The 27331-nt window shown below is 43.3% G+C and overlaps 1 protein-coding gene and 1 long non-coding RNA gene across 11 annotated transcripts in view; both read left to right on the top strand.

Moving 5' to 3' along the window:
* ITPR1 (inositol 1,4,5-trisphosphate receptor type 1) overlaps positions 1-23842 on the top strand; it is a 177856-nt gene extending 154014 nt beyond the window's left edge. For 9 of the 10 annotated variants that reach the window (XM_054076444.1, XM_054076439.1, XM_054076441.1 and 6 more), the window contains 7 exons: positions 364-559; positions 1696-1797; positions 3470-3609; positions 4906-5071; positions 5847-6007; positions 17293-17454; positions 22439-23842. In XM_054076444.1, coding sequence (XP_053932419.1) covers positions 364-559; positions 1696-1797; positions 3470-3609; positions 4906-5071; positions 5847-6007; positions 17293-17454; positions 22439-22525 — 1014 coding nt within the window. In that variant the 3' untranslated portion in view covers positions 22526-23842. The remainder of the gene's footprint in view (positions 1-363; positions 560-1695; positions 1798-3469; positions 3610-4905; positions 5072-5846; positions 6008-17292; positions 17455-22438) is intronic. The other variant, XM_054076445.1, reaches the window with a different exon arrangement.
* Positions 23843-24261: 419 nt separating this feature from the next.
* Positions 24262-24953, top strand: LOC128853250 (uncharacterized). Its single transcript, XR_008451635.1, has 3 exons — positions 24262-24405; positions 24575-24675; positions 24839-24953. It is a non-coding gene; the product is annotated as an uncharacterized LOC128853250 (long non-coding RNA).
* Positions 24954-27331: the final 2378 nt, after the last annotated feature.

Here is a 27331-nt window from a genome sequence, read left to right as displayed (position 1 = left end):
GTCCAGATAGATCACATCTGTTGGTTTACCCGTGTCCACTGCTGCGGTTACCCCATCATAGAAAGCCACTAAGTTGGTCATACGGGATTTGCTCCTGGTAAAGCCGTGCTGGCTGCCATTAATCACCTCCTTGTCCACCATGTGCTTTAGCACAGCTTCTAGGAGAATCTGTTCCATGATCCTTGCTAATAGGTTACATTTCAGATAACTATAAAAACGCAAAACCCCGTATGCTTTAAATGGTCTGTACAACATCAGACTGGTGTGCATGCTGTCCCATTTTATGCCAACGCATAGCATGTCACCAGTGGTATTGGCAATACATGTGAGAAATAACATTTGCTTTTGTTCATCGTTCTCCAGCTCTTTGACTTGGTGTACCGAGAAGAGACCTTGCTGAATGTTATCAAGAGCGTCACTCGCAATGGGCGTTCCATCATCCTCACTGCTGTTCTTGCTCTCATCTTGGTCTACCTGTTTTCCATAGTCGGTTACCTCTTCTTCAAAGATGACTTTATTCTGGAAGTAGACAAGCTCCCTAATGAAACGTTATTGCCAGGTTGGTATCGGCGACTCATAGTGGCGGTTTGTGTTGAAGAAAGTAATGGGCTTTTATTCCTGAAGGCATGCTGAGTGTCTTCTGCCTTTTGCAAGACATACCGATTGCCTCACCAGTTTGATAATTTCTTTCTTACAAGGAACACTGTTTAAATAGAAGATAAAATTTAAGCATCAAACCGATTGGGGCAAATGGGTAACCCAGTATTTTTACAAAATGCTGCAATCTGCTGCAGCATAAAGAGAGGTGGGGAGGAGGAAGATCAGGAGATAGCGCTTGGGCTCTTCTGCGCATGATTGAGATATCTCCCTTCGCTGTTTGCTAAAACAGTTTAGATTATCTAATTCAGCTACACCTACTCCCTCCTGCAGTTTGATTACAAGTAGACTTTAGGTTGGCCATCGTGGAGAAGGCTCTGCACTGGGAGAATTCAGTTCTGCCTTTATTTGCCAGATCTTCAATGCTTATATTGCCCTTTAATGGCGGGGTTTAGTTTCAACATAATAAAAATTAATATTTTATCTGAAATAACAGACTGAAAAGAAATGAAAGGCGTCAAAAGCCATCAAAGAGATGCTCTTGTGACGTAGAAGTTTATTTTTCTAATTCTAGTTTGGTCATATTTTTATAGACTGTATTAACCTTCCTCAATTATTTGCTACTCTTTAAATTCTGTAGCAGACTTCTTGGTGCTGACCTTAGGTTGCTTGTTATAGGTTAAAAATTGGGGGCATTCCACTCTGTAGCATCGAACTACTGACTTAGTGGGTGGGAAGCATAGAAATGAAATTTTTTAGAGGAGAAGGTTGTGTTTTGTCTTGTTTTGTCTTCTCTGTGCACTAGAATATAGTAATTTCAGGACAATTTCAATTATTCTCTGAACTTTGTAGCTGACTCAAAATAAATGTGTAACTTCAGTCTTTGATTGTTAGAAATAATTTTATGTTTGAACTTGAAATCACTGAATATGTAAATTGCCAAGTAGTGTGCTCTTCCAACCTCTAGGGTAATGTACTATTCTAAATCTGCCTAGTAATTGCACACTGAATATGACGGGACACCTTAATATTTGAGAAGTAATTGTGCAAAGTGTACAAAACAAACTATCCATTTGATTCATCACCTTCTGTTCTTAGATCGCACAGAACCAGGTGAGACAATGACTGGAGAGTTTTTCTATTCAGATGTATGCAAAGCAGGTAGCAGTGAAAACTGTTCTTCGATCATTCCTTCGGACCGTAAGTATCTGCTCTTGAATTCATAACTCACACCCTGAATTGTCACACTTTTTCTGCTTAAGGACCTCAAATAAAAACCTGATAGTTTCTTAAGAAATCTTATGTAATAAATTTGGGAACAAAGCTGTTGTGAGGCTGTTTAACTGGAAACAGGATTAGTTTAGGCCAACAGAATTAATAATATTTGTTGTGTGAAGTGATTAGAGAAACTTTGAACTAAACCATTCTTTGATAAAGCACTGTCATGTTCTTTAATTTTCTATATCACTTTGACAAGGAAGTGATGCAGTTTACCTCTTTGCAAACTTTATTATTTTAAAACATTAGGCTGTTAAATGTGATCTCTGAGGATAATACTCTGTAAAATATGGAGCAGAACATCATTTATCTTCAGCATTATTCTAGCTAGCTAACTAAGGAAACTGTTTTTTGTATCATTTAATGAATAAATCAATGGATTGAGTAGACAGGGTGGGTTTTGAGGGGGAGGGGTGAGATCAGGAAAAAAGTCATATGAGATGTTTCTTGTAGTGTAATAACCATGCTCAGATTGGATATTGAAATATTTCAGTTTTATTTTCTAGAAAATATAATTTTCAGAGATAAATGTTGCTGGCTGTGAGAACCCAACAGAACATCCCTGTTTCTCTTAGAAGTGCAGCTCTTCATAGTCAAATGTTTCAAAGGTCAATAATGGCCATGAGCCCATGCTCACAAGAGGAGCTGACTCTATTTTGCTCAAGTGTCCTCTTTGATAAACTTAGATTCAACATTGATACAAGAATAGCTGCTTTATTCATCTCTAAGAGGATTGTGCTGCTTTGTCTTTATATACTGTGGCTGAAGAAAGCAAAACTCCAGAGATTTTCATTTCCTAATGCATCAACCCAATATGATGTAGCCCAGCATATTAATGATGCCCAAGTCTTTGGCCATTTTTTTGCCATCTGAGGTTTTGGATATTTCTGGAGTGCACACGGATTTGGCCCTTTCTGAGGCTCTCCGTGGAAAGGTGGGATCCGCTCATGAGTGTTTTTATGATGAAATGGAAGTCATGAGTCTTTTAAGGAGTACAAGGGGAGTATATGAGATTAGGTAATTAATTCTAGCAGTTCTGCAACTGAAACAGTGAAGTTGGAGGTTTCAGCCAAATGAAGAAAGGGTCAAAAAAAGTGTGTTACTTTTTTAGTGAATGCTGTTTCCACGAGCAGTGATATTTTAGCCATTTGAAACATACAAGTCGAAGTTGCCATTTTGAGTGCAGCCCAAAGGCTGTGCAATCTGTTAGGCACCAAGGGAGAGTGTAAGAGGCAACACTTTGTCCTCTGAGCTGTCAAAAAGCTATGATTCTGTATAAACAGGCATCTGCTGATCTGAGCTATGCATGCTAACAGAAATGGAAAGAGATATTTAACCAAGTCAAAGACAGCAGTTCAGGCACAAAAGAAAACTCTGTTGCAGGGGAGAGGAGAGCAGGCTGAAGCTAGAGCAGAGACTCTCTCCGATGGTCGGCTCCTTGCAAGAGCTAAGGAGATTTGCAACGCTAGCTGGAAATCCAGTGTTTTTGCAAAAGGAAGAGAGACCATAATGAGCAAAGAATGTGGGGAGAATTATTCAAAACTGATCATCTTGTCTTTTAAATGTGTCCTTTTTTTTTTTGATGTGTTAATAGAAATGATTACTGAAGAAATGGAGGAAGAGAATAAAGAGCATACGTGCGAGACATTACTGATGTGCATTGTTACTGTACTGAGTCATGGGCTCAGGAGTGGGGGTGGAGTAGGTGATGTGCTCAGGAAACCATCCAAAGAGGTAAATTATCACTGAATGGGGGCGGAAGAGCGATAACCATGTAGGGCTGGGGATCTAGTTCTGCTGGGGAAAATGTGTGTACACTCCTTTTAAACAGATGTAGCATACATCGCGACTAGAAGGGACCACACTTTCTCTCTCTGTAATATAGTTAATTCTCTTTAGTATCGGATTGAACAGCAGCCTGTTCAAACAAGCTTCTACTCGTCATTTTTTATGGCTTGTTTAGCTTGACAGCTGTCCAGAATGGGGCCTAAAAGAACAGAAATGATGTGGCCAGCAGTTCAGGACCTGAAGAAATAAGATAAGCACAAGCTACTGAAAGAGTAATATGAGGCAGCAAAATGAAAATGTAGTGTTAGTGCTAGTGACATGAGTTTTAGTGGGGAGCATCTGTAGGGAAAAACACGATGTGTAAAATACGGAATGGGTGAGAGGAGGTCAGGGACCAAGATAGGTTGGAGCCAGGACTATGGGAATGAATGAAGGATGTTGTTCGCAGGCATCATTGGAAAGCAAGGGCCAGTCAAAGCAGCAGGAATTTTTCATCTTACCCAAAGCTGCTGCTTTAGTTGTTTGTGCCCATTTGAGTCTCAGGGCATCTTCCCTCTGATCATTTGCCAAAACAGTGTGAGGGGGCAAAGGAGTGATCTCGGTCTGAGTGAATACTTTTCTGTATTGCCTGCAGTTTCTAAGTGTTTTCTAATATTTAGCCTTTATTTTCAGCTTACAGAGGTTTACAAGTTACATAATTCTTTATAGAAGTTAGCCACCCAACTGGCAGGATGAATCTGAAAATGAGGATTAGCTGTTTTGGGTATTCAGGATTGCAATATAGATGAAATGGGTGCCAGGAAGTCCAACTTCATATCCACGTACATCGTTGTTAGTGTAATTTAAATCAATACTATTACGTGCTTTTAAAAGACACTGTGGTCAACACTGATACTATATTGATATAAAAGCAAATTAAAGTAGGGATACAATTTAGATGGGCTTGCAGGTTTGGGGTGAGGAGAGAACAAATTTCAGTGTGTGTGCGAGAGAAGAGGGCAGACTTCGCCACAGTAAGCAGAAAGAGCAGTTCTGTAGAGATTACATACTGGTAGCTGACTAATTTGGCTTTTCTTTCAGTAATCTGTTTTAGTTTCACTTAATGCTTTGAGTTGTAAGTTATCATTGGAGGGCATAAGTTGTCATTGGAGGGCAGCGTACTTTTGCTGAACTGAGAAAGGCATGGTAAGGGTTAGAAATGTACATATTTGGGTCGTTAATTATTGAATATGTATCTTGCAGGAACCTCTCTTTGCTGCTAGAGTGATATATGATCTGTTATTCTTCTTCATGGTCATCATCATTGTCCTTAACCTGATTTTTGGTGTGATCATTGACACTTTTGCTGATTTAAGGAGTGAAAAACAGAAGAAAGAAGAAATTTTAAAAACTACTTGCTTTATTTGTGGTAAGTGTAGAAATACACTTATGAATAAGGGCTTATTCTGTCAAAGTCAGAGGTAGCTGCAAACTCACAGGAATTGGGAGTCTTGAATTACTAGGTGTTCCTACCTTGTGTTCCTCAGCTAGCCGATATTCTCAAGTACAGCGTGCATAAGAGGTTCGCAGCAGGAAGAGATGGGAACTGTATGCTCAGTATGAAACATTTTTTCCTAACATCCTTAGTTTCTGTTTCTCCTGTGCTTCAAAGAATAGTTTCCTGTCGGAAACGGAGAGATTTTTATAAACAGTCGCTTTTTTTTCAAAGGTGCAGTATTGAGTAGTGCCTCAAAGTTTTTCCCATCAGTAGATTGGGAATTAAGCTGCTGAGCCGTGGAGGCTAGTGCAGTAAAATGAATTGATCATGGAGAAGGTGCGTAACAAACAGACTGACAGAAGTAACCTTTCGAAGTTTGTTGTAAAGCAAATCTTGCATTTGGTATTAAATTTGCCTTAAATTAAATGGATTATGAAATCAACAAACTGATAGCATTTTTTTAAGCAAAAGCTTTCTGTGACATATAGTAAGTATTGAGCAGAACTTGTTATGCCTTCTTTCCTTTTCTCACGGCATTGCTGAGTATTATCTGAGAGAGATTATCTCTGTTATTCAGTGTTCATTTAAGAATTATTGTGACTGTTAAGCAGCGCAGCAGCCTGTGGAAACAGGTCTTGTTCTTAGAGCTCATTTCCTTAGTACCAGTTTCTAAATACTAAGGGGTTTATATGTATCACTTTTATAGGTTTGGAAAGAGATAAGTTTGATAACAAGACAGTCACATTTGAAGAACACATTAAAGAAGAGCACAACATGTGGCATTATTTGTGCTTTATTGTTTTGGTGAAAGTAAAAGATTCAACAGAATATACAGGACCAGAAAGTTACGTGGCAGAAATGATCAAGGTGAGTTGGGAGTTTGCTTTTTTTCTCTTGATTAGAACAATCTACTGGCATATTTAGTAAATATGGTAGTCTCTATTTTATTTATCCTGTAAGGAAAAGTTTGGAGTAAGACTTTCTCTACGGTAATAGACTTAAGCCAATGGCTTTCCTTTTAGAAGCGTCTTCTAAAGATAATACACCTCAGATGTACATGGCAAGATAAATCGATACAGGACATTGCATCAATGGCAACAGATTGCAGCATGCTGCAATGGACAGTGCAGGCAGGGGCACTCATGGGAGCTGCCATGTGCTGCAGCATTGCAGTCGTGCGGTGATTTACACCTGCGTACCTGCAGCTTCTCAGCCCCTGAAACGCTCCCCTGTGTATACCAGAGTAGGCGGGCAGGAAGCAGAGAGAGCTTGGTGGTCCCTGTGGTTTTAAATCGGGTGAAGGGAAGCTATTCTGTCTTGAAAACTAACGTTTAAGGCAGAATATTCTCAAGCTGGTGGAATTGCCTGAAGTATAACAAACGGGTTATAACTTGTCCCATTATAAATATCTTAAACTGACTTGTAGGATTTGTTGTTATATGATTTTAGCTTATTATTGCAGAAAACTAAAATTAATATCTACTCAATTGCAAGGCCTTTTAATGAGAGAATTAAAAGCCTCATCTCTGCCAAGCTGCTGGTTCAGAGCTCCTGGAAATAGATCCTAAACCCCAATTACTAATTTGTGTGTCTTCTGACTGGTTAGCAAAAGCTGCTTCTAATTTATAAGACTACAATTAGTAATTACTTTATTTCCCTTCAGAAGAATACTTTTCTTATTTGTCTGTAGCTTTTTTCCTGCAGAGGTACAACCTGCCTGTAAGTGGGCAATTTGTTATGGCCTGTTCAGTATGTAAATCCCACCAAGATCTCTTAGAGGTTAAACATGTTACTTTGGGGTCACTACAGTGTACGTCCTGGTTCTGGATTTCTGCCTCTGTAATGAGGGCTTAAGGAAATCTTGTGAGCAGTCACCTGATAGAGGATTAGCACAGTGAGATAACTAAGTACATCACTGCTGCTTTCTAGTCTGACTGATTATGTTGCTCCCTTTATTTATCCCGCTGCAGCAAACATTACTTTGGGGGAAGCATTATACTCTTTAAAATCTTTCTGCTTGTAAAATAACAGGTTTGTGTTGTGTTAAAATAAGTTTTTTTGAAAAAAAGTTTCAGTTAAGGAACAATTTATTAACAAATTATTATTACAGATGAACAGTTGAAGTTAGATAAGAACCAAAACCCAGTCACTTAATATGTTTGCAATAAATGCAAAAATTGCAGAACTTTTACTAAAATTCCCATTGAAAGAAGTGTCAGCAAGGGCTGATTGGTATGTGTTGGATGGGACTACAGATAAATTATGAATAGATTGATCAACTGTCTCGTGCAGATGCAATTTTATATAACTGTCTGCTCTAGGTAGAGGTTTGGAGTACTTATTGTAGTTGTTTTTCTGCATTTCATGAGCCAGTTTTAAATTGAGAAGTAGCAGCAGGGTCTCACTGCAATGCTATTGAAAGCGTGGTGTAACCGTAAGAGCTGTGGAATAGGAAGTAAATGTGCTTTGCATGTCAGCGGTCTGCCATGACTCGGCACAGGTGTGACTGGAGCAGCTCAGGGTGCAGCTGCCCTGACACTATGGTTCTCAGCAGCCTTTTGTAATCTATGTACTCCTTAAGACTGATCTGGCAAAGCTTTTGCTCAAAAACAGAAGCAATTCCTTTCTATCATCCTCTAACATCCAACACATTATTTTCTGCCCTAGAAAATCTGAGTGTAAACCACATCGAATATATTCTTCTACCAGACATGCTTTAAATATTTCTGTAAGAGTCAGAAATCCTTTTTTCTACCTAAGATGTATCTAGGAGTAGCTTAGGGCATGGGCCATCTTTTGCACAAGCCTTCTGTCTTCATCCCATGAATCTAGAAGGACAGGTGAAAAGAAAGCCTTAAATATGTCATTGGTTCCAAAGATGGAAATACACCCATTGGAGGTGATGGTTTATTTTGTAGTTGTAGTGAGAGCGAATGGGAACCTGTGGTTGCTTCAAGTCTGCAGTTACCAGACTTTCCTGGGAAGCCCACTTATGTCATAGTTAGACTTAAAAGGGATATTCTCCCCACATTTGCAGACTGAAGGTGGCACTCTAACATCTTCAATAATGACATAGATGGGGCATGTCTTTTCCATGGTTTGTTCTGTGGTACCATTGCTCAACTGCAATTTATACCCAATTTTAGTAGCTGAGGGTCGGAAGCATTGTGTGCTCCAAATCATACTGTGGTGACAGAATACACCTCAAATATGCTTCACCTCTGCTCTGACTCCCATATGTAGAAAACTCTTGGATTTCTGCCTTTTGGCAATAGTAGAAAAAAAAAAAATTGCCCTGCTGTTTAGTATTTGTGGATTGTTCCAACACCATGGAACATTAAAAAAAATAAAAACCACCCAAATTTAGGACACTAAAATTATATTCACTATCAGCTTGTGAGTTGCATCCATTGCTGCTTGTACAGAGCTTTAAAGATATTTTAAGCACTATGGTATCTAAAGAATCCTGGACAATTTTACTTATGCTGGTTAGTGAATATTCAGAAGCTTTAAGGGTGATCCTGAATTTTGATGTTTTCTTGTGTAAAAATAATGTCTGTATAAAGGCAATTTTGAGGCTTTCCACTGCAGTGGAGATGGCAGAGCTGAATGTTTGCCATAGAATTAATCTTGTAGCTTGCAGGAATCTGACCCAGTATAAAAAGAAATGGTAGCCTTGAAAATCAATGATTAACTACAACTATTTGGTGAATTTTATATTCCTTCATGGATAGAAGCTCATTAAGTTAAAATGTGGCATGCAGAAAGAAGTCAATAGGTTAACTTGGAAACAGAGTTTGTTTTAGAAGCATTTTGAACACTGTAAGCCTGACGATACAAATATTTAAAAAAGAAGTGATCTGACAAAATCTAATAATAGTGTATTTTAGTATTTATTTGTAACTACCTTCCATAATGTTTTTCTGATACAAATATGGGTCTGTTGGTGCTTGCAATCTCAGCTTGTTTTTGGTCGAGTTCCTGTGTGTTTGTAGAGCCCTGTGTGTTTGTGTGCTGCTGCGTGTGAAGCCAGGCTGCAGTGGGCTTGTAGCTACAAGTCCAGACTTTTGATAGAAGGCCTGGAATTCATCATCAGCTTTTCCCCCTGTAAACAAGGATAACATTCACTTTCATCAGTAAGGTTAGCGTGTGCCTGCTGTGATGTATGATGTGTAAAACTTGGGGTATCTTGAGAATCTTAGCTGGGAATCTCTAGAGTACTGCAAGGGGGAAAATGGGATTGCTGGTTCTGTTTGATGTAGAAGCTGAGCTTGCATACACACCTGAGCTGCTGTGGTGAATCATCCGCTAACCTGAAGTCCTTATGAACACTGATGAGGTTGATAACCTCATGGATTTCAAGAGATGGCAAACAGAAGGTTGACATGAAGCAGCTCATCTTCATAATGAATTTTTGAGCCATCTCCTAATATCTCTTTAATAGCACAGACAGTACAGTAGGATGTGAGAAAATGTCTAGTAGTAATAGTCTTTAGTTCTTGGTGTTTGTAGAGCCCTCCTGATGACCTGACTTCTGTTCCTCTGGCTAAATCACTGCAGATGTGCACTTAAGATGTGAGGCTTCAAGATGGATCAATGTCCTTTGAAACATGTTTATCTGGAACGTACACTAATGGTGCTGCAGAGAGGGTAGTCCAGTGGTTCCTGCATTTCCCAGGAACAAAGGCTTATGGTTCAGCTGCTGTGTGGCTTTGTAGTCACCCGGGAAGATCAGGTGATGTCTGAATAACACCATGTGTGTAGGAGGTGGAGGGGGATCCACTTATTGTGTTGGCCAGACATTGACATCCCCACCCAAATGACTAATGTGAACTCGGTGCAACTCCCTACAGATTAGTTCATTTAAATGTCTTATCTACCCATCCTGCCTTGAGAATTTCTTCTTAAGTTTTCTGCATTTGCCTACAGTTACTGTGGCAGCCTTGCTAGCAGCAGCTCAGCAGTACAGCTGTCACTTGAGTCTTGGCAAAGCTCTGCTACAAACAGCTGTTTGTAGGCATTTATAATATGTAAAAAATTCTTACTCCGAAGCTTGACACATTGGAAACCACATACGTGCTTTGGTTTTCTTTGCATTCATAAGCTGTTGTGCATGCAGCTGCAGTGTGCTGTCACTTGCATGGGCAAATGTTTGCATACGCAACCCTTGCAAACCCTGGCATGGGGATTTGCATATGCACCTTCACATCAACATTTGATCAGTGCGGGTAAGAGCCACATGGTTGTGAGTGCTTTTTATGCACACAAATGTGCATATTAAAAAATAAAGGCTTGTTTAGATAACTTCCTAGCACAAAGCTTTCTAACTAGCTCTTGCAGTTTCCACACATTTTTAATCTAGGACTGCACTAAGCGGGATACGCGTCATGAACCTTTATAGGTAGAGAGGTGTGAGGGATTGCCCAAGCTCACACATCCAGGTGTAGAGTGCTGAATCCTGTATCTTCAACTGGATTGTGTTGTCATTTGCAAATGAACCATTTATAAATAGGAGTAGTGATGCAGATATCCTTAAAAGAATTTGGAATGGAAATGAAGGCTAAATATTTCCTTTTGTGCCTTGATTAACCTCTTTGTACAGAACTGGAGATTTAAATATAATATTTGGCTTTTTTTCTTTGTCTTGAGCTGTGCTATATCATAATTGGAAAGTATTTATTACTGCTTTAAGTGTCCATTGTAGCCTGTAACTCCTGCCAAGACATAGCCTCCTGGTAAGCGAAGTCAAGGTTTCATCAGTGTCAGGCTTTTAAAATTACATTCTTCCAGAACTGCAAGTTAGACTCGAAACCTCTTCTAAAGAGTTAAACACCCAGCCGTGATTGTTGCTGTGCTCTGAAACTCAGCAGGAGCGTGTGATTCACGACCTGCATAAGGCTCACGTGATGGCTTTGAAGGGTTACTGTGTCCCCAGGCTTTACCTCAAATATAATTTGGTTAGAGGTGGTCAAGACTAGATTTGAACTGCAGCACCTATAGGTGGTAGGTGGCAGGCTGTGATGCTTCAAACTGAAGCATTTCAAAGGGGGGTTGATGATTCTAGCATTGATGAAAGACATCTATGCAGCTAAAATGACAGTATGAGAATTAGGAGCTTAGTTATGTTCCTGTGTAATTTGTACTTGGAAATCCTCTACTTTGAGGCAAAAGCAAATAGAAGAGATTGGTCATATCAATAGTTACCAACCCAGCTGCAGACACAGAAGAAAGCTGCCATACAAATAACTTGTATGCAGTTGCTCGGTTATAGATGAAGAAACTGGGGTTTCAGGGCTGTTGGTTGCAATGATACTGGGTGCAAGCCAGGGGAGGACGACGATGACTGAGGAGGTCCAGATGTGAACTGGAGCTGATAGTGCTTAATTTGGTGGTATCTTCCCAACAAGCTGCTTCTTGAGATGCCTTAGCAGAGTTAACCAATGTAATTACAGAGTTAAACAATAAATAATAGCAGAGGCCTTGAAGAGCCAAGAGGTGTTTTTGGCAGAAGGCCTTTGGCTGCTGGAAACACTGTGTCATAAGCACCATCAGAGCTTTGCATGTAGGTAGCCAAGCAACTTGTTCCACCCTTGAAATTGGCATTAAGGTGCAAACCAGGAGCTGCACGGGGAGAAATGGTTGGTCAACCTCATCTTCCCCACGGTGCTTTAGTAAGCTCTTCCCTCCGCAGCTGTGCAGTCCTGTGTGCCCTGCAGCATGCTGCGGAAAAAAACCTCCTCTTGCTGGCATTAACCCTATGTGGCAAAGTATTTGTTTTTCCTTGATAAACCACCTGGACAGGCATCCATTCTGGGAATATTGGGTTAGCATCCCCACGAATGAGTCAAGGGTTTCACTTTGGCTGAGCACGCGGCGCGAGAGGGGCCTGGGTGAGTGAAAACAGAAAGGCTTCAGCCCAATTCTGTGTAAAAGTTTGTTTGCACAATGTGTTGGGATTCGGGTGGATGCCAAAGCAGCTTGCGGGATGGGAGCAGTGTCCTTGTGGCTGGGGCACCGCCACTGTGCAGCTGGGAGAGACGGGGAAGGTTTCCAACTGGAAACCATTGAGGGTGACGTGCTGGGGAAAATAAACCGCTCAGTCTGAAACGCTGGCCAGGACTAAAAAGCCCCGTGGGGCCGTGCATGCAGAGGAGGTGGCCTGGGGCTGGGGAGAGGCGGCCATCCCTGAGTCATCCGAACTGCCTCCTCCAGCCTTGCGGTGCTGGGGAAGGAGCCCATGACTCTGTGCCGGAGGGTGCTCCACGGGCCACCGGGGCTGTGCCGGATGCGTTGTGCAAGAGTAGGTGGGTGACTGCAGCCATCGCTACCAGCAGCTGTTTGTTCAGCCTTTGCATGCTTAATTGTTTGGTCCTGCCCAGCTGATCATGGTGTAATGCGTCCTACTTAAAATGTAGATCCAAACAGCCAGAAGTAGGTTGCTGCAGAAAGGAGGCACGGTCCTCGCTGGAGGAGATGGAGATGGCCTTCAGGGATTCCCCCCGGGGCCGTCTGCCTCAGTCTCAACAAGCTGGGTGATGTTCAATAGGGGAACTTCACCGCCGGTAAACAACGCTTGGCTCAAGTGAGTCCCCCCACAGCAGAACTGTCCCTGTGACGTACGGGGGATCATTTCATATAGCAACATGGTCATCTTCCACCCTTGGGTATGGTGCCTGTCTTCCAGATTCTCTGCTCTGCACCAGTTCAAAATTCATTTAGGTGTTTAATGTATGAAAACAGTGAAAAGTAAGATCTTTATATCATTAGCCTTAAATCATCAGCCTCTGGTTTAAAGACGTGGTGGATGTGCGGGTTTGAAAATACTTTTGATGTGGAGGGGGGGACATTATCAAGTGCTGCTCTTCACGGAGAGGGAAGAAATGTAGCTTCGTGTGGAAGAAGTGATGGTGAGCCCTTTGCAGAAGAGAGAACCTGACGTGGGGCTTTTTCCAGGAAGCACAAGAAAGAACCAAGAGGAGTTTCGTCTTGCCGCAAACAAACAAAAAAATTAATTTAAAAGTACTTCACAAAACTGTTTCTTAGCTGTTCAGGTATGATTTTTCACAACGCATGACAGAAACTGAAATTTGCTACCAGCTTCCCCTACTAAATGACAGCTGCTAGGCAGCCTTCGCATGGCAGGCTTCAGGGATATATTTTGATGAGCGTTGAATTAGCCCTTCAACACCCCATAAATATTAGGTACAATGATAGAGGAATAAATGGAGACCAAGAAGAAGAAAGGTGGCTTCCTCGGGGTGGCCGGTGGTGCTGGAGGCGAGGACAAGCCCTGGTCCCTGCTGTTAGCGGCTGTCTCCTGCCCTGGGAGCAGAGCTAATGCATCTCTTGGCACAGCTCACACTGGGGTTGCCTCAGAAACCCTTCTTAGAATAAACTCTTCGGCAGAGGCAGGGAGAAGCGGGTGCTTCTCAGAATGAATTGCATCTGCATCATGCAGCACCGCTTCCTCTTTTTCAAATTTCCAATCGTGGATGGTCAGCATCGCCCCCATGTCTGAGATTTAATGATATTTGCTTTACAAGAGGGACTTTTCCAACTTTACCTAGAAAAGAGCTAACCCGAAACCCAGCACTTGTGGTTAGCCAGCTTCCGTCAGTGGCTTTAGTCAGTTTGTCTGCTGAAGCAGAGGAAGCTGCGACTGTGACGGGAAGAGGGAGCTGACTGCACACCAGGATCCCGGTGCCTCAGCTTGCAGAGGACCACAGCAGACAGTGCATAACTGCATTGGTATGTGAGGTGCCAGCAATTGGGAGGGCGCACAGCAGGATGACAGACAGGCAGGGAAAGGGATCAAGGGGGAGCCTTTCCCTTCACGGCTCCCTTAGTGCCTCTAAAAAACTACCAAACACCCAGCGAAGGATGTAAGGCTGTATCTTTAAAGGCACCTCGGTGTTCAGTTAAAGTTCAGCAGAAGCTAGATCATCAAGATATAAATCTTTTATTCAACCCTGAATAGAAGCGCTCTGCAGAGGGAGCGCTGCTGGCAGGCACAGGGCCAGGAGCCGGGCTGGCTGCCGCACGCTGGCCCAGCGGGCTTGTCAGCAAGTGACCTTTCTGCATTCCTGCTTATTTCCGTTTTCACTGTCTCTGCTTGAAGCATCATTATTAATTTTTTTAAAAGAAAACACCCCCGCTTCCCGCCCCAGCATGGCCAGGGACAGGCGTTTGGGCCAAAGTCTGCATTTCAGCAGGCTGGTCACATCCAGCTCTTGAGCCTCTTTTTGTGGTGCTGGTGGAGATTGTCGGAACAGGCTCAAGGTCTCCACATGAAGCCAGACAGAAGGGATGCAGGATTGTGTGTGTGGAGAGGAGGAGGAAGAGGTGTGCCTCTCCAGAGAGGTCCCCGAAGGCACAACGGGTCAGCGAGTTTACTGGTGCCAGTGTTACCTGCATCCGTGCAGTTTTGCCTGTGTGTCTGTCCCCATAATTTCTCATCTCACCGTGTCTTCCCAGGATGTTTGGGTGGACGGCCTCATATTTCTTGCTGGGGGGAGGCTGGACGCTTCCAGGTGGACTTTGGGTTTGATTTATGCCAACAGGCTACATAAAACCTGAACGGGAGTGTGGGTTTGGTCCAGCCCCACAATACAGGCAGTGTGATGCACAGGTCTCTCCCTAAGCCTGTCTCTGCACAGAGAATTTCCAGGTGCTCCTGTTAACTCTTTCATAGATGGATCAGGACTTAGCCAGGGTATTGCTGGTTGAAAAGGGAGTTCTACTCTCCCAGCTCAGGAGTCTGCCCAGGGGCCTGTGGCCTCCTTTCCATTAGGCTTCTCAGCTTGAAGAGTTCATCTGGACTGGTTTTGGTTTTAATCTTTCACCATTGCCGTGAGAACTAGGGAGGCACTTTGTTGTTTTTTTTAAGTGAAAGCCAAGATTCCCCATACTCAAATGACTTCGAGTTGGGGCTTTCAGAAAACCAGTGAGTGTGAAAATTCCAATGATCCTGTGCAGAAGCTGACCATGCCATAGTGCTTGCTGGTTTGGCTTCACCATCCGAGGCTGCCTGTCACCTTCCCTGTCTGTAATGATCAAGCTGCAACCTTTGCAGCAGCTACAGCAATTGCTTATATTGCAAAGTAACATCAAAAGGTTTGGTGCATTTGTAAATAAATGTTGCAGATATGCAAAGGCTGATGTTTTCCAGGTCCTGCTCTCCTCATCCTCTTCATTCTTCACAAGGATGGGGCTTGGGAACACTCTGGGCATGAGCTTGGAAAGCTCATCTCTTTGGGAGCAAATAAAATAAAAATATTTCTACAGGAAATAAGGAGTGGGCAGGAGCTTCAGGGCTCTGCTCTTGCATCTGCCTGGAAACCTCAGGACATGGACCTGAGGGTCCAGTCAAACCTGTATATATAACCTGCCTTTTAATCTAACGTGCTTTGTCCTTGGAAGCCTCTCATATGGAAGAGAGCAAGGAGGGGAACAGCAGTTGTTTTGGTTTGTTTTCTCTGAGTGGGGAGGGGAAATACTTTGGGGGGAAGGTGCTGGACCAGAGCAGAAGCGAGGAGCTTGTCTTTCTTCCCTAATGAGCATTTTAAGAACACAGTGAAATGTTGTCTGCTACTACTATTAAATCTTAATTGTGGTGCTGTTATTTCCTAAAGTCCTAAATATTTTGGCACTTGTCTTGATAAAGGCATATTTTTTGTACATATATTTTTAATTTTATTAGCAGAAACCATCTGCCCTGTAAACAGAGATCAGGAGAAAAAAGCCTTCCTGGCAGTTTCGCATCATGAGGGAATCCTGTGGTGCGCTGCATGGGAAAGGGTCTGCTTTCTGCCTTTTAATTTCGGCAATAGTAAACTCCAATCACATCAGAAGCAACTAATTTAAGATGATGAATCTTGGCATCGCATCTGAGTTGCAGAAAGGATGTGACTGTAAATCTTTGTAGAGGTGCATAGCCATGATTTAAGCAGGATGGGTACTCTCGGGGAGGAGTGAGCCTGGAGGAGGAGCTGGTTTGAGTTAGCGATTTAGGCAGGCAATGGCAAAAAGCCGAAGAGTTCGCAATGCCATAAAAATAAGCCATAAGTTTGAGACAGACCAGTTAAGAGCCTGAGCCGCAAGGTGGGGCGAACTTTGGACATCATTAATCAGAGATGTTGATCGATTTTTCGTTTGGGATACTAGTGAGCAGCAGGCTATAACCATTCCATCAGGCTCGTTTAAAATATTACTAGTTGTTGCAGTGTCACCTGTGAGAGTGTGCACATCCTCACCTCAACCAGCATCAGTTTAACTTCCGTTTTAGAGAGTATCTCCAGCATGGGAGGAGAACCCAACTAGATAGGAAAACAATCTGGTGTAGAAATTTAAGGTGTCAAGGTGCTGTACGTACTCTCCTACTCTTTTGTGGCTTTCTGTTCCATTCCTGCTTTTATTTTTAAATGTCACTGGTACGTATGTGAGTGTATGTGTTAGCCTCTATGTACGTATTAATAGACAAGGCACGTGTCCACTGAAGTTCCTGACTGTAAATTAAATGTGGAATATTAGAGAATTTGTTTGCTTGAATGAAAACTTAATTATAAGCAATTCATTGTAACTTAATTTGTCCCACGTTTTAGCTGGAACCAGCTGGTCAGAATATGATTTTTTTCTTTTTCATTCAAAAGGTAATATATCAGCTATGAAAGTATTTCCAGGTAGAACGTGGTTTCTTTCATTAGAAAGCCCAGCCAACCTTTGCTTGACAAAAATGGCAAACCAGCTTTATCAGGAGGAAGTCTCCAACAAATGTGAATTAAAAAAATGGAAGATGGCAGCAGATTTCTAGCACTGGAAAATGCCTGTCCAGATATGAAATCCAGGCTGGTTTATTGTCCAGTGTTTGTGTATTACACTTAAGTGTATCTGAAAAAAAAAAGTGGCTGGGGAGAGCGAGTTGCTGGAAAGGAAAAGCCAACAATAAGCAGCCTCAATTTGCAATAGTTCCTTCTGAGGTGCCTCATTGCCTCTAGCGGGCAATTTTGTAAACTTTCCAGTAAGATGCAAATGAAAATAACTACAGAGCTTGTGTATCTGAGGAATGTCCCTGCGTGGCATTAAAAATCTGTCTGTGCTCGGGTGCAGGTTTTCATTTGTCAAATGCTAATTGTGAACTCATGTGTGATTCTCAGGAGAGAAACCTGGACTGGTTCCCCCGGATGCGGGCCATGTCACTTGTGAGCAGCGACTCGGAAGGAGAGCAGAATGAGCTGAGGAACCTGCAGGAGAAGTTGGAGTCCACCATGAAGCTTGTGAGCAACCTTTCTGGCCAGCTGTCAGAGCTTAAAGATCAGGTAAGGAAGAGCAAATGTGCAGCCACACACTGGTACAGGCAGGACAAAGGTCTTGCAAGTCTGTTGTACAAAGTATTGGTTTACAGCTCCATGGGTTCTGCAAGCCTCAGGAAGAACTTCCCTAAAGTAATTTGTGTTTAGGAAAGAAGTGAACAACCAAAATTTCCTTCTAAAGCCCCGTGCCCTAGCTGACCTGCCTGGCAGTGCTAACTGAACCAGTGTAGTTGGAAGTGGCCACCTCCAGAAGAGGAAAACGTGCATTAGAAAGACAAAGCTGAAGTTACCTTCAATCAGTCATAGCTAATGCAGGGAGCCTGTATGTTTGTATTGTTGTTGTTGCCACAGGTTTTAACCCTAAGACCTCTAGCACGATCCTGCAAGTCAGAGGGTGTGATATTGATAGAAGCGTGTTGCTGCACAGCCCTCAAAACCCACTGTGAAACTGGAGAAATATTTGAGTGGTTAGTTTGCACTGGTCTCCTCGGTGCCATTGCTGTGCTGCTAATGCAGTTATAGTTTGGCTACTGTCGCACTTTAAGACTCCAGTGTAGACAGACATACCCACAGAAATATTTTGCACTGTGGCACGTATTGCTGCTCTTCAGCACATGAATGCTGCGGAGACCTCTCGCTGGTTTTTGGTGCAGCAGTGCTTTCTGCAGCAAGAGTTTGAGGACTTGTGTTAACTTTTGACTTGGCTGGGGCTTGAGGGGATCGTGGGGATTGTTCCCAAACCCAGCGATGGCTTTGTGAAAGCCACTGAGGCAGCAAGGCTTTATTTCATGTTGTCTGTATGAATTACAGCCTAACTGGAAGTAAAATGGAGAATGCTGTTGCCTACCCTGGTGGGAAACCTTTGTGGAAGAAAAGTGACAAGCTGCTTATCTTTATGGAATAATAACCTGAGCCAGATGGTTCAATTAGTGAAGTTTATATAGATATTGGCACTGAATAAAATTACTTGCTGACTCCACATGATGTTATCCCGGGACAGTTGATGGAATTGCCCACAGTAGAAATGGCCAACAGATTTGGTTCCTTTTTCAGGTGCAATCTGCCTACTGTAGTGTAGTTGGCACAACTCTCTCCAATACTAATCAGATTCCTGCTTCACATCTTTGCTCTGACTTGGCCTGGTTTCTCTGTAAGCCAGTTATCTTCATGGACACATGAGTCTCTGGAAGCCATTATTGACTGAGATCCCGGCTCCCTGCCTTCCGATCACACTCTGCATTACTGATGGAGCCCTTTTACCTGATACCCTACAGAGCAAAAGGAAGGGATTAACATGTAGGATTGGGAGCAGAAAACTTTGCTGTTCTTGGCTGTAATGAGTTTTCAGACAGTGTGCCATGGACCCTCTTGCTCTAGTTGGTTTTGAGGCTGGAGGATAGGGGCAGTTGCTCTTTTGTCTGTGCTTTAATACTTGCTGGGCAGTGGTTTTGCTGTTTTGCCTGGAAACAATTATCTTGAAACATGTCTCACGTCTTTTTGTTGAAGGGTCTGACTCAAAGTGGTCTGCAGTCACCAGGAGTCTTTCCATCGGCTGCAGCCAGCTCTGGATCAGAATGCACTTTTTTCTGAAGCTTTGCAGCTCTTGGCTGACCAAGCACTAAAAACCTTTCTTGCTCTTTGTGAAAATAAGAATGAAGGATTTAGCTTTTAGAGAGCTATTTGACTGTAAAAGCAAAAGAGGAAACCAGCTTCATTAATGTTGTGATAGCTTTTAGGAATTCCCCTGTTAGGCTTAAGTTGCAGGATGCTCCAATTATGTGACAAAACCAGTATATCCCTCCTCCTGATCTGGGGACTGTCTCCAGGAAAAGGAACTAACTCGGGGAACTTTTATTTGTATTTATTTTCTTGTAATTAAATAAAGAAAGAACCTCTCATTCATTTCAAGCTCATTAGGTTTCTGGAGACTGCAGTTGTTAGAAACTGAAATCCACATGCCTACTTTCACAAAGAAGTGCACCAAGAGCCATTAAAATCTCAATCATTTTAATTCTGTGCAAAAAGATTACAACACAATTGTCTGTAACTGGCAGAGGATTAGGTGTAATCACCCAGAAGCACTTTCCAGTGCCATCCTCCAGTGTCAGAAGGTGTGAGGAATCTCTTATAGGCATTGGCTTCTCTCAGGATGGTCCCTTCGCACCAGCCAGGACCCTGGCCTCCGTTGCCACAGATGTGACTTTTTGCTGGAGATGAGGTTGACTTTATTCGAGTGGGCTGGCAAGGAGCACAGCTGGCATGTCTGTGTGTGCATGTACGGTCGGGATCCTGCTCACATGCTTCGCACATGCCCTGCTCCCATCGCTGGAGTTAACTCCAACTCAGCCATGACCTTTGGAACTGGGCAGCATGCATCTCTGCAGTTACGTGTGATTATCAGAGAGTCCAGCTTGACTCAGGTGAACTTCAGGCCCCTTGGTTTCATTGTTTGATCCTGTCAGCATTACTGCAGTAGCTGACAACTCCCCTGCAATACGCTGTGCGTGGCTTTTATTGCCTTTTAGGCCCAGGTGTACGGTTGCTGCAGTTGTAAAGCTTTTGCAAGACATTGACTTTCCAGGTAAATGTAATAGAGATTAAAGTTGCTTCATCTTGCAGCCCTGTGCCCTCTAGACAAGCATTACACATCTTGCTGGATTAGTAACATTCTGCATCAACATCACAATTGCCTCTCTCTCTCTACTTTATGTTCGGTTGCTTTATTTTTCCCTTTTTTTTTAAAAGGCGCGTCTTCTACATATGCCTGTGTCAGGCTGTACCATCCCTTTTTCTCCACAGCATGAAAAATATCTATTACAGTCCCTTTTCATTGTTCTTTTTTCTTTCCATTTTTATTTAATGTGTCCTCTGAATCAGTTTATTGGTTGTGTGAAATCGTGGCTCTCAATTTACTCTAGGAAGCTAAGTAATGTAAGCTTTAAAATGAAGTCCTCCTTGCTTCTTTGCATTTCCAATTTGTGGGTTATCTTAGCAACAGCTAAAAAAAGTCCCAGTTTGTTCATCAGAGAAGTAGCTTGTGTCTTTCTGAGACAGGAGAGCAATGGGAAGACCCTTGTGCTCCTGCTCCCTTTCGCCTGTGAAGCCTTTTGTGATAACAGACTTCCAGAAGTGAGGTACAGAGGACTGGGAGGTGTGACTTGTCTTCGTGAGGCTGCGGTCATCTTCCTGGAAAGATAAAATAGCAGTTCTGCCTCCCTTGGGCCAGGCAATGAGCAAGGCATCGGGCTGCAGTCAAGTTTAATTATGGTTTGAAGAGGAATTACTGTATTTCAGTCTTTTCCCTAGTGGTTAAATGAGTGTAATTATATAGGGCTAGCCTGGGTGAAAGCAGCAGTGTGTGCAGTGCTCTACAGCCCATGGGACACGGAGGAGTCTTTCCAAGGTTGCCCAGAACTGCCTGTTTTGACCAGTTCCTTTTCCACAATGAACTCCAGACCTGCAGTTGGCCACCAGCTGGCTGCTCCAGCACACCAGGGTACCCCACACCAGAGATGGCAGGACGATTTGCCGTCACTCAAACTGGAGTTTTTAGACAAATCCACTCACATGCGTGTTACAAATGAACCAAATGTGTAAGCATGCAGTCGTCCTTCTCCTGGAGTTACTTCCACAAGCAATTATATTGGCTGACATCTGTCATTAAATATCTGAAAACTGAAACAATTAGATTGTGGATGTACATGTTATAGGATAAGTATTGCAGGGAACTTAGTTAATTCTCGAACAGGAAAGTACTCTAAATTGTATCTTATTCCTGGATGAAAAATTATTTTATTGAGCAAGTCAGCCAGGTTTTCCAGAGCACAGTTGTGCTGTCGGAGTCTCCAGTGGGATCCTGTGAAACCCTGGTGAGCCCACTGACCTGCCCTGGCCCACCCATATCTGTTACCATAGCCAGGTGGGCTCAGTCCAAGGGAAGGAGCAGAAGCAGGATGTGTGCACAGCTGCTTGTTCATGCCATCTTGATGCCATCATGGATCTTGCTGTGGTTGTGTGTTTCCCTTTTGCTTTGAGGTTGCAGAGGCTCTCGGTGGAGCCCAGATGCCTGAGAAATAGTGTTGGGCTCCCGTTGCCTCAGTGCCCCAGGGGTGAGGTGCCATCCTGGTATCCTCTCTGGCATGGCTGCTGCAAGCCACCCCACGTGTTGGGTCCTCTGAAACCAAGATATGGTCGCAGAGGGAGCCATAGGGAGTGTGCGCAGTGATCTAGCTGTTCACTGCTGGAGACCCTGCCCATTCTGGAGCTGTTCCTTATGTAGCGTGTTGGATTAGGCAAGTTGTCAGACACCTCCCTAGCTTTGAAAAAAAAGAGAGTGGAGAATTGTATTGTGACTATTCTTCAATATCAGTAATAAAAAATGATGATCTGTTTCAAGTCATGATTGCATTAATCAGGAGAAACATTATTTTATCTGATGGGAAGAACTGCCAAAGATTTGGCTGTTTGGCAGTGAGGTGGTTAACCTCTCGTCCCTGCCTTGCGTCTTAGCTTTTGGCAGATGGAGAGGGATGTTGGCTCACTCCTGATGAGAGCGGGAGTGCTCGAGTCTATTCCAGCACAGACAAGGGTATTCCCAGCCTGACTTGAGGGCTCGCCCCTTTTTTCCGCCCTCTGCGTCTTGTCTGCCTTGTATGTTGGACTGGTTACAAAGAATTTTGAGTGGGGGAGGTTTCTGCGAGCTGCTCTCTGCACTAATTCGCGCTGGCCGCCTGGCTCTCTGGAGCTCTTTTCTTGCAAAACAGTAGTCAGCCGCACAAGCAAGTTCATGGCCGTCCCCGATGAGTGCACGAGACGGGGCTGTAGTTGCCTCTTTCATCTATTAGCGCTTGGCACAGCGGACAGAGGAGTGTTATTTGTAGAAAGTGGGTTTCGGAGTAAACGCTAACCACAAAAGGCAGCACCAGCTCCTTCGGCGAGCTGACGCACAGGAAGCGTCTAGGCCTAATGAGCAAACTTTTTAATTTTCCAGATGACAGAGCAGAGGAAGCAGAAACAGCGCATTGGTCTCCTAGGACACCCCCCGCCCGTGAATGTGAACCCGCAGCAACCAGCATAAGTCAGAAGGGTCGCTTACCCCTCTCACAAAAGCACGAATAATGCTAACCCAGAGTTCAGCTCTGACCACTGAGGCTGCTTCTGTGTACGTTCGGTTCAGTTTGTAAATAACCTGGTTTTATACTATATGTATATGACTGCTATTATATAAAGTTTGGGGCATACGTATTGTAATTAGAACTGTTGGCACAGGACTGAGGTTAAACTTTGTGCCAAAACTATAAAAATTGCCTTTTTCTTGGAAGGACTAAAGAGAGCACCTGAATTGCACTTGAAAAGAATATTTGACTATGTGACATGTATTTTGTATTTAAAGAAAAATAGAATAGCTAGTATTTATGTTTTTATACAATTGTGCAATATGAATTATGCAATCACAATATATTTGTTACTCCTGAATGTCCTAAAGGGAGTGCACATCTTTGAATCTGGTGTGTTAGTATCATGTAATAAATGGTATAAAATTACAGGTGTAAATGAGGCTGCTGCAAAATTGTGTTACTGGTGATTTTTCATACCCTTGGACATTTTTGTACCATGTGTGTAAATATCTTGCAATGCCATATCTGTTGCCTCTTCCTCCCAGAGATAACACTGGGAACCCGTGAGCTGTTAAATCAGTATCAATTAAAGCAAAACATTACTTTGAAGCTTCCAAATGAGGAAAGCAGGAGGTATTTTTCAAGTGACTTTTTCAAAGTACCGAGGCTAGGAGAGCTCAGATACCAGTTTTTTAAATGCTAAGATTTCTTAAAGGGAACTTTTTATGCAAAATGAGTTTGGGATGAGGATGCACTGCTGGTGAGTCCGTGCAGTCTCCTACAGGCATTTCATGCCACGACACCTAAAAACCTATCATGAGGCTGTCCAGGCTTTGCATTCTCAGTGTGTAGGATCCTCTCCTTTTATTTTTTCATTAGAGACCTACGTGCCTGCTAAAGCTTTAGCAAACGGGCATTGCACCGACTGAAAGATGACCTGTCCCGTTACAACTGTAGCTGAGCACTGATGTGTAATGCTTGTGAGAGCACCACTGGTTTGAGGTTGGTCTGTCACACCCCTTCCCTTCTCTTTCTCCCCCTCCATTTGGTCACTCTCTTTGGTTTCTGATTGTAGAGAGTTTGAAAGGAAACTTGGGGCGTTTTTTCTGCAATCCATTGCCTAGTTTTATACATGGACCTCATTTTACAAAAGCTGATTTCTCTGCAATACTGTCTACAAAAACAAAAACCAAAAAAAAAAAAAAAGCTAGAGAGCTATGAAAATTTGTAAATGCATAAATATAGGTATTTAAATAAATGATGCAAAATACTCTACAGTGTGAGGCTGCTGGTGGTTTGTCTCCCCCCTCCAAGGTGGTGTGTGGTTGTTTGCTGTTGCACTTTCCCATGTGCTCTGGAAGGCTGAGTCGCAGGTGCCTTGCAGGTAAGGATGGGTAAGGAGGGTGCTTTTCCCAGCTCAGAGAGCAGGAGGGACAGAGGCTGGTCTTTTAATACCAGAGCGAGTCCTTTCTCTTCTGGCAGTGAGAGACACAGGTAAGGTTCCCGGGGCACCAACGATACCGGTTTTAGATACTTCAGACTCTCACCTCTGATATTTCAGACTTCTCATCTTTAGACTGGAGTGTGTGAGAATTAAAAAAAAAAAAAAAAAGCTCCTGCTCAAAGTACTGTGTATGCAGGATTGTTGCCAATTATGTGTATTTGATTAAGATGTAGCAGGAACCACCTGGTACAATTAATCATCTTTAATCTGTTAAGTGAACACAACTGTCTGGAAAGGGTGTGTCTCCCTGCCACAGGTCATCATGAAATGTCAAAGCAAGTGCATCCAAGAGGGGAAGGCAGCCTGACCACCAGTCTCCGAGCCCGAGATTTACTGGTGAGATTGTGACTTCTTAATCACACGTCATTTCCACGTATATCCTGGGAAATCTGTCTTCCTCCCCTCTGCATCCATCAGCTCTTAGCAAGGTGTACGCAGAGGGAGCGTGACAGATGCAACTGCCACTGGGGTTGTGCAATGAAGCAGCAGGATTTTGTTTTCTCAGAGCGGCAGAGGTGTATGTGACTCACTTCTTCCCTTCGTGCCATCCAGGGATAAGCAGACACACACAAATTTGTCAGGCTTCCCAGAGTCGCTGCCAGTCAGGTGAGAGGGAGGAGGTTGCAGCATAGCCCCTGAGGGCATCTGTACGAATGTGCAGTGTTGCTTCATTTTTACCTTAAAGAAGCAAAAATCGCAAAAAAGCACAAGCCCTGGTCTGTGCAGTGATCCGTGTGAAAATCAGCTGTGTAAAATCTGGTGTTTTCAGGTGCGGTTGTCCTTGCCCAGGAGCTGTGGGGAGATGCAAAGAACGATAGTGTTTTTTCTTCCTCTGGTACAGCTGCAGCACAGCGACTGAAGTGAAGCACAACCACAGCCCTGACAGTGGAAGCACGGTGTGAGGCAGGTGGGTTGGCTTGGCAGGGGGAGTTCAGCAGGTGGTAACGCAGAGGGTTTGCATGGTTCTGCTTCTTCCCCAGCCCAGACTGAGGCTGGTCAGCAGAGGAAACTTACTGCCATCTTCCTCCCCTCCATCAACAAACACATCATTAATTTCTGCAGATTAATTGTTGTGATGAAATTTCAGGCATAATCATAACACGTTTACGTTTTTCTTCTTGCACAGTTCGTTTTTCAAGACTTTTTTTTGATTTTTCTTTCTGGTTTGGATCATCTTGTATGTCCTGAACTCCTCTGCATGCCACGGCCGAGGTGAGGAATGGAGAAGAACCTCTTCTGATTGTCAGTGGTTTTGACCTTGCAGCTTCTAAGGTTAATGCCTGTGTAAGAGCTTTCCCTTTCTGGAGTGAGATCTGGTGGCTCATGGCCGTTTGCCATTGATCTCAAGGAAAATCTGCATGAGGATTCTGTTTAAATACCACACTTCGGGTATTTTTTTCCACAAACTCTCAGTATTTCTTGAAATCACAAAACGTTTTATTAATTTGTAGACTCTAAAGTGGAAAACCCCCCTCCAAAACCCAAGATCAGAATCTCAAATTATGTCTTTGTTTCCTTAGGCCAGGACCTAGGGAGCTGACCATCACCTCTTAGAGCATCACCTGGAGATGCTGTAAGGTAAAATACATGGCTCTCACTGTCCAGCTCTGCAGAGATTTTCCAGCAATAGTTCTCAGGGACATCAGAAATGAACTGAACAGGGTGAATCTCCAGAAGTGTTGAGCTTGGTGTAAGCTGTTAATTTGGTGGAACAGCTAATAATATCAGAAGATAACTTCAAGGAACAAAACTAGCACTTGCAGACCGCAGCCAGAGGCTGAACTGAGTGAAGGAGCGAATTTCCTCTCGAGGCAGAGCCCACATGTGGAGGTGGCCAGGAGGAACCAGCTCTTCCCTGTCTTGGCATCAGTGACCCAGCAATGGGTACAGAGCAAAGAAAGCTGGTTCGGCAGAACCCCTCTAGAGGAGGTTCATGGGTGACAGTGGACCACCAGCAAGGAGGGGTCCTACTGTGGAATAAGGTACCTTGCTTCTGGGTACAGGGCATGTTGTGAATATGTATGCAGAGCACTGGCCGGTGCCTCTGGAGGCCATCTGGAGGGCCTTCTGGTTTGGTCCCACCTTTGGAAAAGGTGATGCGAGCATGCCCGAGGGGATCTCTGGATTTGGGAAAAGGTAATTTGTGAACCTAGATCGTGTGGCCTATAAAACAGGGATGGAGTACTGTCAAAGAGAACCACTCAGCTGAGCCCAGGAGGTTTGGGTCAGATGCAGTGGGAAGCCTTTTGGCTCTAAAAAAGCTTCCCTGACGTCCAGTAAAATTAATGATTCAGTGATGCTGCCAGATGGCAGTTAGCATAAGGATTAGATTGAAACAGGGGCGTTTCCAGTGGCCTTGCATGTACCTTAGATTTCTTTGTTTGGAATCAGATTTCTTTAAGCAGGACTGCTGTACGTTAAAGTTTGGGAAGATTATTATTCTGTCTTTTAAGAAAGAACATTCATTCAGAGGTGAAAATGAAAGTGACCTTCCAAAGAGGAAGGAACAAAAAGAATCTACCAATTTTGCTAATAATGGAAACTCCTAGAGGGGAAGGATCTCCATGTATTCTTCAATTTGCATGAATGGCTGAGTCTGTGGATGAGAATTTTCTTCGCTAATGAAGCAGGTGACATGCTAATCAAGGTGATGCAAATAACTGCTCCAAAAGCATAACCGTGGCACCACAGCCTTGAGATTGTCACAATGGCAAATTCAAGCCTCATCCTCAATTTTGCAGCAAATTGGCAGAGGGCAGGACAAAGGAGCCCGGATTACAGTCTCTGTGCTCACGGCAGGGACTCGCGATGGGGCGCGTGTGATGGATACCTCGTTACATAATGGGGTCTTGATTGATGCCGTGTTGAGAAAGTCATAATATAGCTCCATATAACAATTCAACTTGTCTCCTGGAACGGAGAATGCTCCTACACACATACTTAATAGGGTTTTTAAATTGCCCATTGTATTTCTGAACAAGAGAAACTTATTTGGAGTACTTTCCCTTTTACGTTTCCAACATAAGCATCTGAAGACATTGCCATGTGTGTTCTTTATACTCCTGCAGACCAACTCACCTTTTTTTCTGGGCAGCTATACGATCGCCCAGAGTGAGGTGTTAAAGAGATGCCCATGAAGTGTACCCATGCCAAAATATCCAAATAAGTACTGCACCAAGAAGCTGCTACAACACAGGAGGCAAAAAGGCCATAAGCCTACTGATGACTGCTTTGGGTGGCTCTTTGTTTTAATGGAAGAGCA

Source organism: Cuculus canorus, chromosome 11 (genome assembly GCF_017976375.1).
Source record: "Cuculus canorus isolate bCucCan1 chromosome 11, bCucCan1.pri, whole genome shotgun sequence".
In the NCBI taxonomy this organism is placed as follows: Eukaryota; Metazoa; Chordata; class Aves; order Cuculiformes; family Cuculidae; genus Cuculus; species Cuculus canorus.
The sequence above is the reverse complement of the archived record's forward strand: the minus strand, read 5'-3'. Positions and strand labels throughout refer to the sequence as shown.